This window comes from Oncorhynchus mykiss, chromosome 11 (genome assembly GCF_013265735.2).
Source record: "Oncorhynchus mykiss isolate Arlee chromosome 11, USDA_OmykA_1.1, whole genome shotgun sequence".
Lineage (NCBI taxonomy): Eukaryota > Metazoa > Chordata > Actinopteri > Salmoniformes > Salmonidae > Oncorhynchus > Oncorhynchus mykiss.
Window position 1 is genome coordinate 52,638,919 of NC_048575.1, and position 16,317 is coordinate 52,655,235.

Genomic DNA, 16,317 nt, shown 5'->3' on the forward strand with positions numbered 1-16,317 from the left:
CATGGTGAAATCCCTGAGCAGTTTCCTTTATCTCCATCAACTGAATTTGGAAGGATGCCTGTATCTTTGTAGTGACTGGGTGTATTGACACACCATCCCAAGTGTAATTATTAACTTTACCATGCTCAAAGAAATATTCAATATCCGTTGTTTGGGATTGGAAAACCTCCCTGGTCTTTGTTGTTGAATCTGACATTTCTACTTTTCATTAATTTGTAAAAACATTTAACTTTGACATTATGGGGTATTGTGTGTAGATGACATTACAAGATACACTGGGTTGTTCTGAACAGAATGAGCCTGTCTATTGTGAAGAAAATTGGCCATGGAACACGCATCTGAATGCACTCATGAATCCATTCCATGCGCATCAAAATGATCTGCTTCTTTGAATTGCCTTGTGAAATCATAACACTAAGATTGGATTTTATAACTTAGTCATGTAGGCAATATAACAAGCTTTCAAATGATTCCCACCTGACTCAGATTGCAATTTATAATGGACTGTTTTTAGAATGTGTAAACCACAAGTTATTGTGTGATGGCTGGGATGCAGGGCTGTGTTCCAAACAAAACAAAACAAAAGTGCTTGCTCTAGTTCCTCAATTGCATCGCTAAGAGATTTTAAAAAAGCACCTTATGGTTGAAGATTATTATTTGAGTCATAAAAGTGCATTGAAATTACTTAGGAACTGTGAACATTTTGGAGATGTGTTGCCACAGTCACGGACCAGTTAGACCCTCACTCTAAACCTTGTCATATGTTGCACCTACCCCACATTTTCAATTAATATTCTTATGTTACTGAATGTATCCAAAGTATTTTAAGATTTCATTATGAACAAATAGAGTGAAAAGCACAGAAAATGTCAAATGCTCATTAAATTAACAGTGCAATGTTTGAATTCAGTTGTGTCAGGTGAACTATTGTGTCCTCACCTTAAGTCTAATAATTTACTCATAATCTCCAAACTCTTCTATTTTAATTGCCACCATGGTTATGCTTTCATATTGCTTCTGTAAGAAACATTTCAATTTAGCTCTATCCATATAGGCCAATTCCCACGAGTTTAAGTCTAAAGCTGTCAGAAGTATTCATCTACCATAGTAACTCATATATGCTACAGTATCAGAATGCAAATTATATTCAAGTCCTCTAAGTATGTATAGTACTAGTCAATTTGAATACCTTTTAACCAATGTAGGTAGACCCTATTGTCACTGACTAGACTAATAAAGAAACAGGAGTCACAATCAAAGTAAATGGACTATTTCATGAACACACATTTTACAGGGGCCAAAATCATGGTAAACATGTAATGTTGATAAACATGAATGAAAAATAATAATGTCATCACAAACATGATAACTTGGATGAATAATACAAATTATTTCCATTTTTTATCTGTGAGTGAGTGGCAACACAAATAGAAACGTATCTACAGCCTTCAGCGATTCTTCAAATTCCTGCACTCTCATCAGGGCCCCATTACCATCCAGAACCAGTGATTTCTACATAGAATCACAAAGCAATACAACTTCTTGGTTTCCATGTGCATTTAGGGGAACACACACAGCACCTGAAGACATGAACCTGAACGTGAATCCTGAGCCCCGCTCAAGTGCTCACTAACAAGAGGACAGGATGCTCTTTGAAGTGTCTATCCACTCTAGGAAATGCTCTTCAGTGTCCAGTGCTTTATTTAACACAATCAGACCCTGTCTGTGTGTGTGTGTGTGTCTGGCTCATGACAGAACTCCTGACTGGGACTCTTTCTGTTGAAGTTTAAGTATCAGTTCAAGCAGGTTAATCTGCATCGTCAGCTCCTGCAATGACAAGAATGGAACATGAAATCTCCCGAGGCATTACAGACCTACTACTCCACTGGACATGCAACTTTTGCCAGGTGTGAGCTGCTAGTGACGCACGCCGATTGCTGTCAATGAAGCCTGCTACACTGGCTACGTGAGCAGTGCAGTCCCGCAAAACCAAGAATGCGTTAAGCTGCGCACGCCCAAAATCATTTTTATGTCTCGGTGTGCATTATGAAGGAAGTTAGAGGTAGTTTTGCGAGTCAATGCTAACTAGCATTAGCGCAATAACTGGAAGTCTACAGGTACAGTAGGAGGTATAAAACGGTTTCATTGCCGCAGTATTCCTTTAAAGTGGCTGGCACTCTGCTTGCACTGACTGCCTCCAGGATATGATTCCAGTGAAGCAGCTAAAAACCCACAATTTGTCTACACCTGCAGCATACAGGTATGTTACAATGGTGGAACGAGAGAGCCTCTACCACCATCTACTGGAAATGTTTTTGCACTGCAATCGGTGTTTCACCCCCTGACCCCAATGGAAGTGTACTTAGCTTTCAACACTTCAAACGGCAGAACAAATAATTTTTTTAGAATTCAAGGCAATACATTTACCTAAATAAATAAACATTATAATGGAGACAAACTAAAATCTACCATATTATTTGATAGAACAGACATCTGGTTATGAGCTTATGTAGAAGCACACAATGACGTTGAACCATTATGTTTCATGCATCTGCCATATGCACAAGAATGTACATTTACAAAGTGTTGATTCACCTGGGGATTGGTGGTTATGTAAAACCCTGGGACTCCAGCCATCTCCAAGGTGTTTTGCTGGTCTATCACCTTTTGGTCCATCTCCACCACAATCTTCTCATCCATCATCCTTTGCTCCTCTCTCACTCGAATCTCCAGAGCCTGATAGAGACAATCATAACAATAATAACTCTGACATGATCAACATAATTTAACTCTGTGGCTGTGATATAGGATGATGGATGTTTCGATAACATGTGGAAAACTAATATAACAGCATATCAACAACAACAAAAAGACTAATAAAATGGCATGTTGCTTTGTCAATTCCATACCTCAGTTTCTCCTTGTTGATTGGTTTTCATAACTGCAAGGTTGTGGGACTTGCAAACCTGTAGGGCTTCTTTATGCTTACGAACCAAATCCTGCTTGAGTGCTGGGCATGAGGAAGAGAATAGAGACATTGTAAGGTCAAAGGACCTCAGATCCCTAGTATAATGGGCACACCAACTTATAAAAAAATAACCATTTGAGTGTAAGACAGAGAACATGTGAAACCTAGAGAGACACACCTCGATGCTCACAGTGTAGCTTTTGTCTCTGGTTGTACAGATTCCTCTCAGTCAGGTGCTGGATGTCCAGGAGTCCCTGTACTATATCATACACTGTTCCATCTATGAGTGCCTGAGCCAGGTCACTCAGTGTGGTGTAGGACAGGCGCTGCTGAAAGGAGCTGGACATGGGGGAGAAATAGTTCAACAGATTTGTTTCTGGAGGTCAAGTCTAGTTTCTGTAACACCTGGGGTGTATTCACTAGGAATCAAACAGACTGAAACAGGGATGGGACTACCTGAAATTCTGACATGCCTCTGACATCCAACAACTGTAGATATCTTATATGCACTCATGGTTATGTAACTCCTAGTTATGTGGAGAACCTCAATTGCTTTAACTTGATTCCTCGCATCCTCACCTTCTCAAATAATCAATTGGAAGGGACCATTCGATGGGGTTTTAGATAGACGCGAGGAAAGAAGATGCGAGGAATAAGGTAAATGCAATTTAAATTATCCCATAGTGCTAGGTTGGGCTGGTTACCTGGGCAAATCTTTGACAAGGGTTTGTAGTTCTGAAAGTAAGTAGTAATGTCTCTCTTGTTGTTTTGTAGAATCATTCTGCTCTTCGTATACCGCAGGATAACTCTCCATTTTCTAAAGTGAAGTCAAAGAACCATATCAATCACCAAAATCCATAATATTTACACCAGAAGGTCGATGTTTTTAGCTATCCCCGAGCTAGCTTTCGAGAAAAATCAAGGGAGCCCAAAGGATTTCCGAGTCATGAATAAGTCAGCAATCCATCATGCTAGCTAGTTAGCATCACTCTGAGCCAAAGCACAGGGTTATTATCATACCCTTTACCGTAAAATCGTAGATGAACCACATACTTACCAAGTTACCCAACTACAGTAATTTATTTTAGAAGTTCATCAAAACGTAGTATACACAATGTATCGTGCATTTCTGCTGTAGCCTAGCAAACAGTCAGGCAAGCGGCTGATGCTCTGTGGGAGGACCCTAACAAAAGGTTTGTTGTCTATAAGATGCCTGCTTGTAAATTAATCTTCTCATATGATTTTTATTTAATTTAATTTTTGTTATCAATCTTAGTATGTATTATATTAGGATAGAAAAGTTCATTTTAAATATGTAACTATAATTTGACACAAACAAACGCGAGTTAGGGGGCGCGAGAACTTGCAGAAGGTAAATTCGTCCGCTAGATGGCGTGCGCCGCGCAATGTCTGTCAATCGAGTAAGGTGCAGATGCAACAAGGCGAGCAGCTGAGCATCGCTAATGACTTGAGGATGCTTGTGTTCGCAACTGTAGTTGACAGTGTCATGTGTCTCTTTTCGGCAGGTAGTGCAGGTTAATGAGACGCCAATGAAGTCTAAAGATGTATAGTTTTTTAAAGTAGCTACTATGATCTACATTTTTTTCCATTAAAATAGGTGGCTACAAATCGTATCTGGAAATTCGAAAATACGCATAGGATGATTATTTTCTTCAAAGGACCGAAATTAGGAAAGTAAATGTCAGTCAGAAAATATAGATTTGTTTATTGGCACGATACTTTAGATATATAAAACATTTGGTTGTTTCCACCCAAACATTTAACAACATTGTTGTTTGTTTGTCTACACTGGTCTTACGCTTATTCGTTTGCAACGTGACTGTTAATTATATATCTAAACCTGTACAATGCAAACGATACAACATTGATTAACATGGGCTCGACGCGCCGTCACGCGCAAAAGGTGCCAGAAATGAAGAGAACACACTTGCTGATGAGGGGAGCACCGTAGTAAGGATCTTGGATGGGCAGATGAAAACAAGTGGCAAAACCACTCTCTGTCAGAAATGGCCAAAAACACATCCCTATATTTCCGTATTGTAGAGGGCAGGAGCCTACCAGCCAAAGACGTGTGAGTATTTCGTAATTGTAATCAGGCAGCAATTACTACTATTTGCTTATTTATAGGTGTCTCGTTGTGTGAAGTACACTTATAGGACGTACACTTGTTTGAAGTCAAGAATACCTTTGTTTTACAGATTAGTGTATGTTAAAAATGAGTATACTTGACAGGTGTTCTCTAAGAAATGTATATCAATACGTTCTTAAGCAAATAATAAGTGAAGACATATCTGTAGGTTTCCTCTCCCACTGGGAACACGCTGGTTGAATCAACGTTGTTTCCACGTAATGTCATACGTTGAACCAACGTGGAACATATGTTGAATTTACCTCTGTGCACAGTGGGCTTCTACCTTAATTCCATCTTAATTCCATCTTATTTAAATATATATTTAACTTTTTTTTTAAAATGTTTTAACTTTTTTTTGTTATCTCTGAAGCTCTGGGACCAGTGACCCATATTGCATTGTAAAAGTGGACAATGAAGTTGTGGCCAGGTGAGTCCATCAAGTCCTATGCGTTCTTGTTTTGTTTGCTACTTAATTTGACTATTTTATGATCATAAATGCTATTGATAAGTGGGCTATACTGCTACTTTAGAATTTCATGTGACAGCAAGTGGCATGCTGCTGCCAAGAACATGAAAACTGATGTACATAAGGGGACAACTGTAAATGCAAAAATATTTATCAGTTCAAATGAAACTATTGTATCCTGCATACACGTTGAATTCAAAACTGGATGAGAACAGAATGTATGATGAGGGAGTGGGTTGGGATGTGGTACAGTAGGATAGATGTGTGATTACTGATCAGGACTGTGGTGTTCTTAGCTTGAGCCCCCCCAAGCCCATGAGAACCTGATCCAGGGCTTGCCTTTAGGACACCAGCAGGTAACCATGGTTCAGGCAGTGCATTGCCCTGTTTTTGGCTGTGTCTCCACACAAGCAATGGTGTAAGTTTGTGTTTGATATTCGGGGGTCGGGGTCAGTGGTTTCCGGTGTCAGTTCACCCCTCTAGGGTGTCCGAGGTCCTCCTGGTGTTAAAAAAGTTTTGAAATGGTTATTTCTGGTTAATTCTGAAGGGGAAATACATTCAAAAATGTCCTGATCATTTGGTCAATATACCCCAATAACGACAAACTCAGAAAGTCACCGCCCACAACCCTTCTTTAACTACATTTAAACAGTTAAAACCCATTATTCTATTTGTGTACTCTTAACCACATGGTCTTCAATAACACATTTCTTCGACCCAATTAACATCAAAGGAGTCAAGGCAATCTGAGTCGAGAAACATCTTCCTTGGTTACACAACTCAAATTCTCACCTGATGACTTGTTCGTCCTCTCCTTGCCTCAACATGGGTGGTGCTCTCTCACTCACTCTCTGTATTGCCTGTCTTTGAACCTTCCCATAATCGTATAACCAAATACAACAAAAATGGCTGCACTTAGCAGTGATGGGGTTAGCTTATCAACACAAATTAGATTCTGCTTTTATTAGCAAAGCTATTAATTTATTGTCTGGCAATATGTATAGCTAGTTAGCTGACTATGTAGTACCAGTCTATTGAATTGTACAGTGTAGTTAGCTAGCTAGCTATACCTATTGCCAGACAGTAAATAAAGAATAGTGAATAAAAGCAGAATCTAATTAATGTTAATAAGCTAACATTTACTTACAGTCCTCTGCACTCCCCAAAAATCTTATGTCCTGCACTTTTCTCCTCTTTGGCATTGGCACCTCCATTAAAGTGGAACTGACAGCGTTTTAGCAACATGAAATCTTTTTAAAAATCTGTTCATATAAATCCCCAGGAAGAATGACAGCATTTTTTAATGTTCTGACAAGCGAGCACTTAGATATGGTCATTTTCATAAATTCATAGAATGTTTGGGAATGACATATGCTAAGGCATTTGTGAAAAATCTATAGCAATATACAGTGGGAAAACAGAAGAGCAATTGGACAATTTAATAGACACTGCAGTAAATAAAACTGAATACAAACATGTTTTGTCCTGGACTCTATGCAGACTAGTGCTTAATTTCTAATCAGAGCTACAGTAGGCCTATATGCAAATAAGCCATTTGCCACACGGGCCTGCCGTCATTTACTTTGAACTGGACTGTGTGTTTACAGGCAGTAGCAACAGCGAGACTTTAGATCATTAGAACGCATTCGCCAAAAGCCACAAAACACACCTGAATGGATTTCTGCAAATACGTATGTAAATACCACGGGAGTCCTCTTACATTTAGGAACTTCACAGTAATATTGTTCAAGCAACCATGAACAGGTAGGCTCTCTCTCCCTCAGTTGCCTATGCACATCAACAACAAGATCAACAACTAATGCTAGCCAGAGTGAGATGAGCTAAAATCTAACGAGGGAACCCAGACCCTCTCAAACTTTTTCAGCCAGTTGGCCGTCAAAATTGCACAGATAAACGATGGGGAATAGTAGCCTGCTCTTCCTTTTGCAGCTTGCCTACCAATGCATGCTTGTCCCAATCCACTTTTTGACAACTGAATGGGATCTTGCTTGCCTGCCTGCCAAATACATTTGATTGACAACTAAGAGATATGCTAACTGTGAATAAGTCAATATACATTTCTTGCTAGCTAACCAAATGATACATGCATCCCTAGTTGTAGCCACTGAAAAATTATATGAGGGGAAAAGTCGGTCACTCATGCCACTCCTCCAATGACATCCTCCCAGCAGCTAGCTAGCTAACGTTAGGCTCCGTGTTTTTAGCTAGCTACATAAATAGATATGCTAGCCTAGGGGTGTCAAACTCTATCGTATTGAAAAAATATTTGCGGGCCTGATGTAACGGATGTGAAACGGCTAGCTAGTTAGCGGTGGTGCGCGCTAAGTAGCGTTTCAATCGGTGACGTCACTTGCTCTGAGACCTTGAAGTAGTGGTTCCCCTTGCTCTGCAAGGGCCGCAGCTTTTGTGGAACGATGGGTAACGATGCTTTGTGGGTGACTTGTTGATGTGTGCAGAGGGTCCCTGGTTCGTGCCCGGGTATGGGCGAGGGGACGGTCTAAAGTTATACTGTTACACTGACATAGCCTATTTGTTTTTATTTAAAAAACTTGCAACTTGCAACCCAAAATGGCCATTGCTAAATTTTTGAAAGAAATATGCTCCTTTATAATGTCCACTTAGGTACATAGGATACTGTATATAGCATTTTAACATGTTAAAACAAAATAAGCGATACATAATATTTATCCAGTCTTTGCTGCTATGCTTGCATATGTACATAATATGCTGCGACCCTAATATACAAATATTTAATAATTCCAAATAACAAAAACGTAGCTATAGGTTGTTGTAACGTTTGAAAAACAAGTTTAAAAAAATGTTTTGCACTGCATGGATTACCGGTGCGGTTGAATGCAGCATTGTTGTATGGTGCACTCAAAATGTCTTGTTGTGTAGCCAGCCTAGGCTACTTCTCAAATGTTGCTGTAATATACCTACATGTTTCCCCTTTGTATTGTGTTTTGTTGCAGGTTTTGTTTTTTGGTATTCATTGTCAAGCTTTAAAAACTGAAGCCAGACTGCAACATTTTGTGTTAAGAAGCAGTGCGGCTTGGATGGGTTGTGTTTCGGAGGACGCATGGCTTTCGTCTCTCCTGAGCCCATACAGGAGTTGTAGCGATGAGACAAGATAGTAACTACTAACAATTGGATACCACGAAATTTGGGAGAAACGGGGGTAAAAATAATAATAATATGCATATCCTTGCTTCAGGGCTTGAGCTACAGGCAGTTAGATTTGGTATGTCATTTAGGTACTGCAGGGTACCTCGGACCCAACGAGCCTCCAAGAGACACCGGACAGTGTAGGCCGGACGACCATCAACAAGTCGAGGGGGCGGAGGGGCCGAATGGACTGGTCCTCACCAGCTTGAGACGGGAGACATGGAAGGATGGGAGACGGGAGACATGGAAAGACCCTCATAGACCAGGGAAACTGGAGACGATAGGTGACTGGGTTGATGCGACTCAGGATCTTGAATGGTCCTATGTAGAGCGGAGTGAGCTTCCGCGAGCCCACCTTTTTAAGGGAAGATCACGGGTGGACAGCCACACCCGAAGAGGCCTTCGGTGTCGGTTTGCCTGGGGTTGTTGTCAGGCAGAGGAGCGGAGCAAGGATCCAGGTGCTGCAACATCGTTGAATGAAAGCCAAGGCACCCCCGCTTCGGCCTCTTGTTCAGAAAACGGCGGGGGGCGAGAGTCCAGTGGACGAGTTCGGCGTTGTGTTGTTAGCATACTCCACCCAGACAAGGAACTTGCTCCTGTTGCTGGACTGGGTAGAGACGAAACAGTGGAGGAACTTCTCCAGCTCCTGTTGGCCCGCGCCGTTTGCCCATTCGACTGTGGGTGGAACCCAGAGGAGAGACTCACCAACTCCCCCAGCAGGGAGCAGAAGGCTTTACAATACTGTGCAGCGAACTGAGGCCCACGATCCAATACAATGTCCTGGGGAAGTCCTTATAGTCGAAAGACATGGTTAATCATGAGATCAGAGGTCTCCTTCGCTGAGGGCAACTTGGGTAAGGCAATGAAATGGGCTGCCTTGGAGAACCGATCAATGACCACCAGGATAGTGCTAAGCCCTTGGATGGAGGTAACACTGTGATAAAGTCTACGGACAGGTGGGACCAGGGCCAGCTGGGAATGGGCAGAGGTTGGCGCAACCCAGCTTGTCGCTGTCGTGAGGACTTGACCTGGATGTGCAGTTAATTGAGAGGAGTGTCCTCATTGTAGTACTTGGGAATGGGCTGATTGCGGAACGTAAAGTATTTTTAGTGGGTACCCTGCCGGGGTCAGGTTCCTGGGTCTCGGAATGTCGGACCGTGGTCTCAATACTCTATATCCCAGGGGCCACAACGCGGGAGCTGGGGATGATGGGCTCGGAGTCTCTCTCCCCGTTAGAGACATTGTGTTGGCGGGACAGGGCGTCTGCCGTCTGCTTTCTTGGATTCCAGTCGATAGGCTAGTGTGAAATCAAACCTGTTAAAAAACAGAGCCCACCTAGCCTGGCGAGCGTTCAATCTTTTGGCTTCTTGAATGGAGACCAAGTTCTTATAGTACGTCCAGATCACGAAGGATGAGGTGCCCCCTCCAACCAGTGTCTCCACCCCTCAAGGGCTCACTTAACTGCCAAGGGCTCCCGGTTGCCTACATCTTAGTTGTGTTCCGCTGGCGAGAACCGCTTGGAGAGAAAGGCGCATGGCTGCAGTTTCTTGTCCTCCTCGTTCCGCTGTGAAAGGACCACCCCTGCTCTGGTGTCTGAGGTGTCCACCTCTGCCACAAAGGGAAGAGTAGGATCAGGATGAACGAGGATGTGTTTGGAGGTGAAACGTCCCTTGAGCTCCATGAATGCCCTGTCAGCCTCAGGAGTCCAGCAACTTGCGGGTTAGACTTGCGGGTTAGAACCGTGAGAGTCGCTGCCACCACAACAAAGTTGCGTAAGAACTGGCAAACCCGAGGAACCACTGGATCGGCTTGAGGGAGGTGGGACGGGGCCAGTCGGTGACTGCCTCTACGGGATCCATTTGGATTCCTGCGGTAGAGATAATGTGACCCAGGAAGGACACTTGGGATACGTGGAACTCAAATTCTCTATCTTGACAATTGACTCTGCAGGAGGCATCTAAGGACTTGGCGGGTGTGCAGTATGTGTTCCGGAAGGGATTTGGAGAAGATCAGGATGTTGTAGAAGTAAACAAAGATGAACAGATTCAACATATCCCTAAGAGTGTCATTGACCAATACTTGAGAGACTGCTGGTGACTTTGATAATCTGAAGGGCATGACTAAATACTCAGTGACCACTAGGGGTGTTAAAGGCTAACTCCAAGCGGCGGGACATAAGGTGTAGGGAGTAACAATTCTTTATCGTAATCCGGTTCAGCCCTCTAATGGATGCAAGGATGCAGGCCTCCATCCTTCTTACCCATGAAGAAGAAGCCTGCACCAGCTTGAGATGTAGAGGGGTGAATGAAACATGCCTCCAGCGACTCCCAGATGTAATTGTCCATGACTGCTGCTTCAGGGATTGAGAGGGAGTACAGACGACCCCAGGGAGGTGTGGAGCCGGGTAGGAGTTCTATGACGCAGTCGTCCATCGAGGCCTTGAATCTGCAGAGGGATGGGACATTTCACTCAGGGGATTTGTAATTCTCTGGCAAAGTTCTGATCAATCAAATGAACTGTGTCCCCGGATTACACTAAGGCTTGAATCTGGTGCTGACGGTTGTCCCAGTGGAGGGTTGCAGGTAGTGACAGACGGTGACTGGGTAGCCGGTGGGTAACTTCACAGCTTGTCAGGGCCTCACCTTGTCCTGGCGAGCCCTGGCGTTTCCCATCAGCTCTGGGCATGTAGTACGGAGATGGGCGAGACCTCCGCAGTAGAGGAAGCAGCCTTCGCACATGCGCCTGTCACGCTCCTGTGGGCTCAGACGTGTGTCCCCCATCTGAATGGGCTCCTCAATGATACTCCTTGGTGGGTTACAACATTTTTGATCTGGGCGATCTCTTCTGGGTCCATGTTTGGGCAGAAGCTTGCTGTGACGTGGTGAGGTTGGACCCAGGTGCAGAAAAAAGAACAGACAAGGAATCGGTGGTTAAGGATAAACATAATACTTTACTAAGAAACGGTAGCCCCAGGATCACAGTACACTTGAAAAAACAACAAACTCTCAAACTCACTCAGGAAAGGAATACACATGGTAAACACAATCACAAAGACACAACGGTTGGAACCAACATTTCAAATCTGCACTCATCAGACCAATGGACAGATTTCCACCAGTCTAATGTCCATTGCTCATGTTTCTTGTCCCAAGCAAGTATTTTCTTCTTGTTGGTTTCTTTGCAGCAATTCAACCATGAAGGCCTGATTCACGCAGTCTCCTCTGAACAGTTGATGTTAAGATGTGTCTGTTACTTGAACTCTGTGAATCATTTATCTGGGCTGCAATCTGAGGTGCAGTTAACTCTAATGAAGTTATCCTGTGCAGCAGAGGTAACTCTGGGTCTTCCTTTCCTGTGGTGGTCCTCACGAGAGCCAGTTTCATCATAGCGATTGATGGTTTTTGTGGCTGCGCTTGAAGAAACTTCAAAAGTTCTTGACATTTTCCTGATTGACTGACCTTCATGTCTTAAAGTAATGATGGACTGTGGTTTCTCTTTGCTTATTTGAGCTATTCTTGCCATAATATGGACTTGGTATTTTACCAAATAGGGCTGTCTTCTGTAGACCACCCCTACCTTGTCACAACACAACTGATTGGCTCAAACGCATTGAGAAGGAAAGAAATTACACAAATAAATGTTTAACAAGGCACACCTGTTAATGGAAATGCATTCCAGGTGACTAATACATGAAGCTGGTTGAGAGAATGCAAAGAGTGTGCAAAGCTGTCATCAAAGCAAAGGGTGGTTACTTAAATGAATCTCAAATATAAAATATATTTTGATTTGTTTAGCACTTTTGTGGTTACTACATGATTCCATATGTGTTATTTCATAGTTGTGATGTCTTCACTATTATTCTACAATGTAGAAAATTGTAAAAAATAAAGAAAAACCCTTTGGAACAGTAGGTGTGTCCAAACTTTTGGCTGGTACTGTATACTGTACATATGACTAGAGGTCGACTGATTATGATTTTTCAACGCTGATAACGATTATTGGAGGCCCAAAAAAGCCGATACCAATTAATCAGCCGTTTTTTAAATGTTTTTATTTGTAATAATGACAATTACAACAATACTGAATTAACACTTATTTTAACTTAATATAATACATCAAAATCAATTGGTTTAAATAATGCAAAAACAAAGTGTTGGAGAAGAAAGTAATATGTGCCATGTAAAAATGTGTGCCATGTAAAATATGTGCCATGTAAAAAAGCTAACGTTTAAGTTCCATGCTCAGAACATGAGATCATATGAACGTTGGTGGTTCCTTTTAACATGAGACTTCAATATTCCAAGGTAAGAGGTTTTAGGTTGTAGTTAATATAGTATTTATAGGACTATTTCTCTCTATACCATTTGTATTTCATATACCTTTGACTATTGGATGTTCTTAGGTATTGGTCTTGATCAAGATGAGAAAGAAAGCGACCATCTAATTATCAGGAGGCAGCTTAGATCAAGAACAGCAAGGAAATGACTTCGTCAACAGTGGCCAGGAGTTGATATTGCTTACTTGACCAAGCGTTGAGGTATTGCCAGTGTAACAGTATAGCTTCCGTCCCCCTCCTCTCCCCTTCCTGGGCTCGAACCAGGAACACATCGGCAACAGCCACACTCGAAGCATCGTTACCCATCGCTCCACAAAAGCCGCGGCCCTTGCAGCGCAAGGGGAATAACTACTCCAAATCTAAACGCGAGTGACGTTTGAAACGGTATTAGTGCACACCCAGCTAACTAGCTTGCCATTTCACATTGGTTACACCAGCCATTAGACTGATAGGCTTGAAGTCATAAACATCGCTGTGCTTGCGAAGAGCTGCTGGCAAAACGCACGAAAGTGCTGTTTGAATGAATGATTACGGGTCTGCTGCTGCTCAGTCAGACTGCTCTATCAAATCAGATATAATTATAACATAATAACACACAGAAATACGAGCCTTTGGTCATTAATATGGTCGAATCCGGAAACTATCATTTCGAAAACAAAACGTTTATTATTTCAGTGAAATATGGAACCGTTCGGTATTTTATCTTAACAGGTGGCATCCCTAAGTCTAAATATTCTTGTTACATTGCACAACTTTCAATGTTATGTCATAATTACGTAAAATTCTGGCAAATTAGTTTGCAATGAGCCAGGCAGCCCATACTGTTGCATATACCATGACTCTACGTGCAATGAACACAAGAGAAATGACACAATTTCACCTGGTTAATATTGCCTGCTAAACTGGATTAGTAGTTATAACTAGTGATTATGATTGATTGTTTTTTATAAGATAAGTTTAATGCTAGCTAGCAATTTACCTTGGCTTCTACTGCATTCGCGTAACAGGCAGGCTACTCGTGTAGTGCAATGGTTAGAGCGTTGGACTAGTTAACTGTACTGTTGCAAGATTGGATCCCCTGAGCTGACAAGGTGAAAATCTGTCGTTCTGCCCCTGAACAAGGCAGTTAACCCACCATTCCTAGGCCGTCATTGAAAATAAGAATGTGTTCTTAACTGACTTGCCTAGTTAAATAAAGTATAAATTATTATTATTTTTAAATCGGTGTCCAAAAATACAGATTTCCGATTGTTATGAAAACTAAAAAACGAATTAATCGGCCATTCCGATTAATCGGTCGACCTCCAATTATGACATAACATTGAAGGTTGTGCAATGTAACAGGAATATTTAGACTTATGGATGCCACCCGTTAGATAAAATACGGAACGGTTCCGTATTTCACTGAAAGAATAAAAGTCTTGTTTTCGAGATGATAGTTTCCGGATTCGACCATATTAATGACCTTGGCTCGTATTTCTGTGTGTTATTATGTTATAATTAAGTCTATGATTTGATAGAGCAGTCTGAGCGATGGTAGGCACTAGCAGGCTCGTAGCATTCATTCAAACAGCACTTTTGTGCGTTTTGCCAGCAGCTCGTTGCTGTGCTTCAAGCATTGAGCTGTTTATGACTTCAAGCCTATCAACTCCCGAGATTAGGCTGGTGTAACCAATTTGAGATGTTCTAATATGGAATTGGTCTTTTACTAAATAGGGCTATCTTCTGTATACCACCCCTACACAACTGAATGGCTCAAATGCATTAAGAAGGAAATAAATTCCACAAATGAACTTTTAACAAAGCATGCCTGTTAATTGAAATTTATTCCAGTTGACTATCTCTGTTACGGTGCGTGAATGAGGACCCAAAAGCGAATTAACAAAACAGAGTTTCTTTAATGACGAAACACACGTAGGCTCAGATGGACAGGCAGATTCCGACAGGACAGGACAAGGTTAGCTGAACAGGCAGATTCCGACAGGACAGGACAAGGTTGCAGCAAACACGACGATAGTCTGGTTCAGGCATGAGTAACACAAACGAGAATCCGACAAAGACAGGAACAAAAACAGAGAGATATAGAGGACTAATCAGAGGGAAAAAGGGAACAGGTGGGAAAAGGGGTGACGAGGTAGTTAGGAGGAGACAAGGAACAGCTGGGGAAAAGAGGGGGAGAAAAGGTAACCTAATAACGACCAGCAGAGGGAGACAGGGTGAAGGGAAAGGACAGAAACAAGACACAACATGACAATACATGACAGTACCCCCCCACTCACCGAACGCCTCCTGGCGCACTCGAGGAGGAAGCCTGGCGGCAACGGAGGAAATCATCGATCAGCGCACGGTCCAGCACGTCCCGAGAGGGAACCCAACTCCTCTCCTCAGGACCGTACCCCTCCCAATCTACTAGGTACTGATGACCACGGCCCCGAGGACGCATGTCCAAAATCCTACGGACCCTGTAGATGGGTGCGCCCTCGACAAGGATGGGGGGGGGGGGGGGGAAGACGAGCGGGGGCGCGAAGAACGGGCTTGACACAGGAGACATGGAAGACCGGGTGGACGCGACGAAGATATCGCGGAAGAAGAAGTCGCACTGCGACAGGATTAATGATCCGAGAGATACGGAACGGACCAATGAACCGCGGGGTCAACTTGCGAGAAGCGGTCTTAAGGGGAAGGTTCTGAGTGGAGAGCCAAACTCTGACCGCGACAATATCTAGGACTCTTAGTTCTACGCTTATTAGCAGCTCTCACAGTCTGCGCCCTATAACGGCAAAGTGCAGACCTGACCCTCTTCCAGGTGCGCTCGCAACGTTGGACAAAAGCCTGAGCGGAGGGGACGCTGGACTCGGCGAACTGAGATGAGAACAGCGGAGGCTGGTACCCGAGGCTACTCTGAAAAGGAGATAGCCCGGTCGCAGACGAAGGAAGCGAGTTGTGGGCGTATTCTGCCCAGGGGAGCTGTTCTGACCAAGACGCAGGGTTGCGAAAAGAAAGACTGCGTAAGATGCGACCAATAGTCTGATTGGCCCGTTCTGCTTGACCGTTAGACTGGGGGTGAAAGCCGGAAGAGAGACTGACGGAAGCCCCAATCAAACGGCAAAACTCCCTCCAAAATTGAGACGTGAATTGCGGACCTCTGTCCGAAACGACGTCTGACGGAAGGCCATGAATTCTGAAAACATTCTCGATGATGATTTGTG

The 16,317-nt window shown here is 42.9% G+C and overlaps 2 protein-coding genes across 2 annotated transcripts in view; one reads left to right on the forward strand and one right to left on the reverse strand.

Moving 5' to 3' along the window:
• Positions 1-1,257: 1,257 nt before the first annotated feature.
• dgcr6 (DiGeorge syndrome critical region gene 6) lies at positions 1,258-4,140 on the reverse strand. The gene is given in 6 exon segments (NM_001160553.1): positions 1,258-1,827; positions 2,596-2,736; positions 2,910-3,010; positions 3,147-3,307; positions 3,673-3,785; positions 4,026-4,140. Coding segments are annotated over 5 exon segments (594 nt in total). The 5' UTR covers positions 3,783-3,785; positions 4,026-4,140; the 3' UTR covers positions 1,258-1,746.
• A 191-nt stretch (positions 4,141-4,331) lies between these two features.
• The window catches only part of LOC110535942 (rasGAP-activating-like protein 1), a 62,986-nt gene continuing 51,000 nt past the window's right edge, over positions 4,332-16,317 (forward strand). The window contains exons 1-2 of the mRNA XM_021621337.2: positions 4,332-5,060; positions 5,491-5,547. Coding sequence (XP_021477012.1) covers positions 4,996-5,060; positions 5,491-5,547 — 122 coding nt within the window. The 5' untranslated portion in view covers positions 4,332-4,995. The remainder of the gene's footprint in view (positions 5,061-5,490; positions 5,548-16,317) is intronic.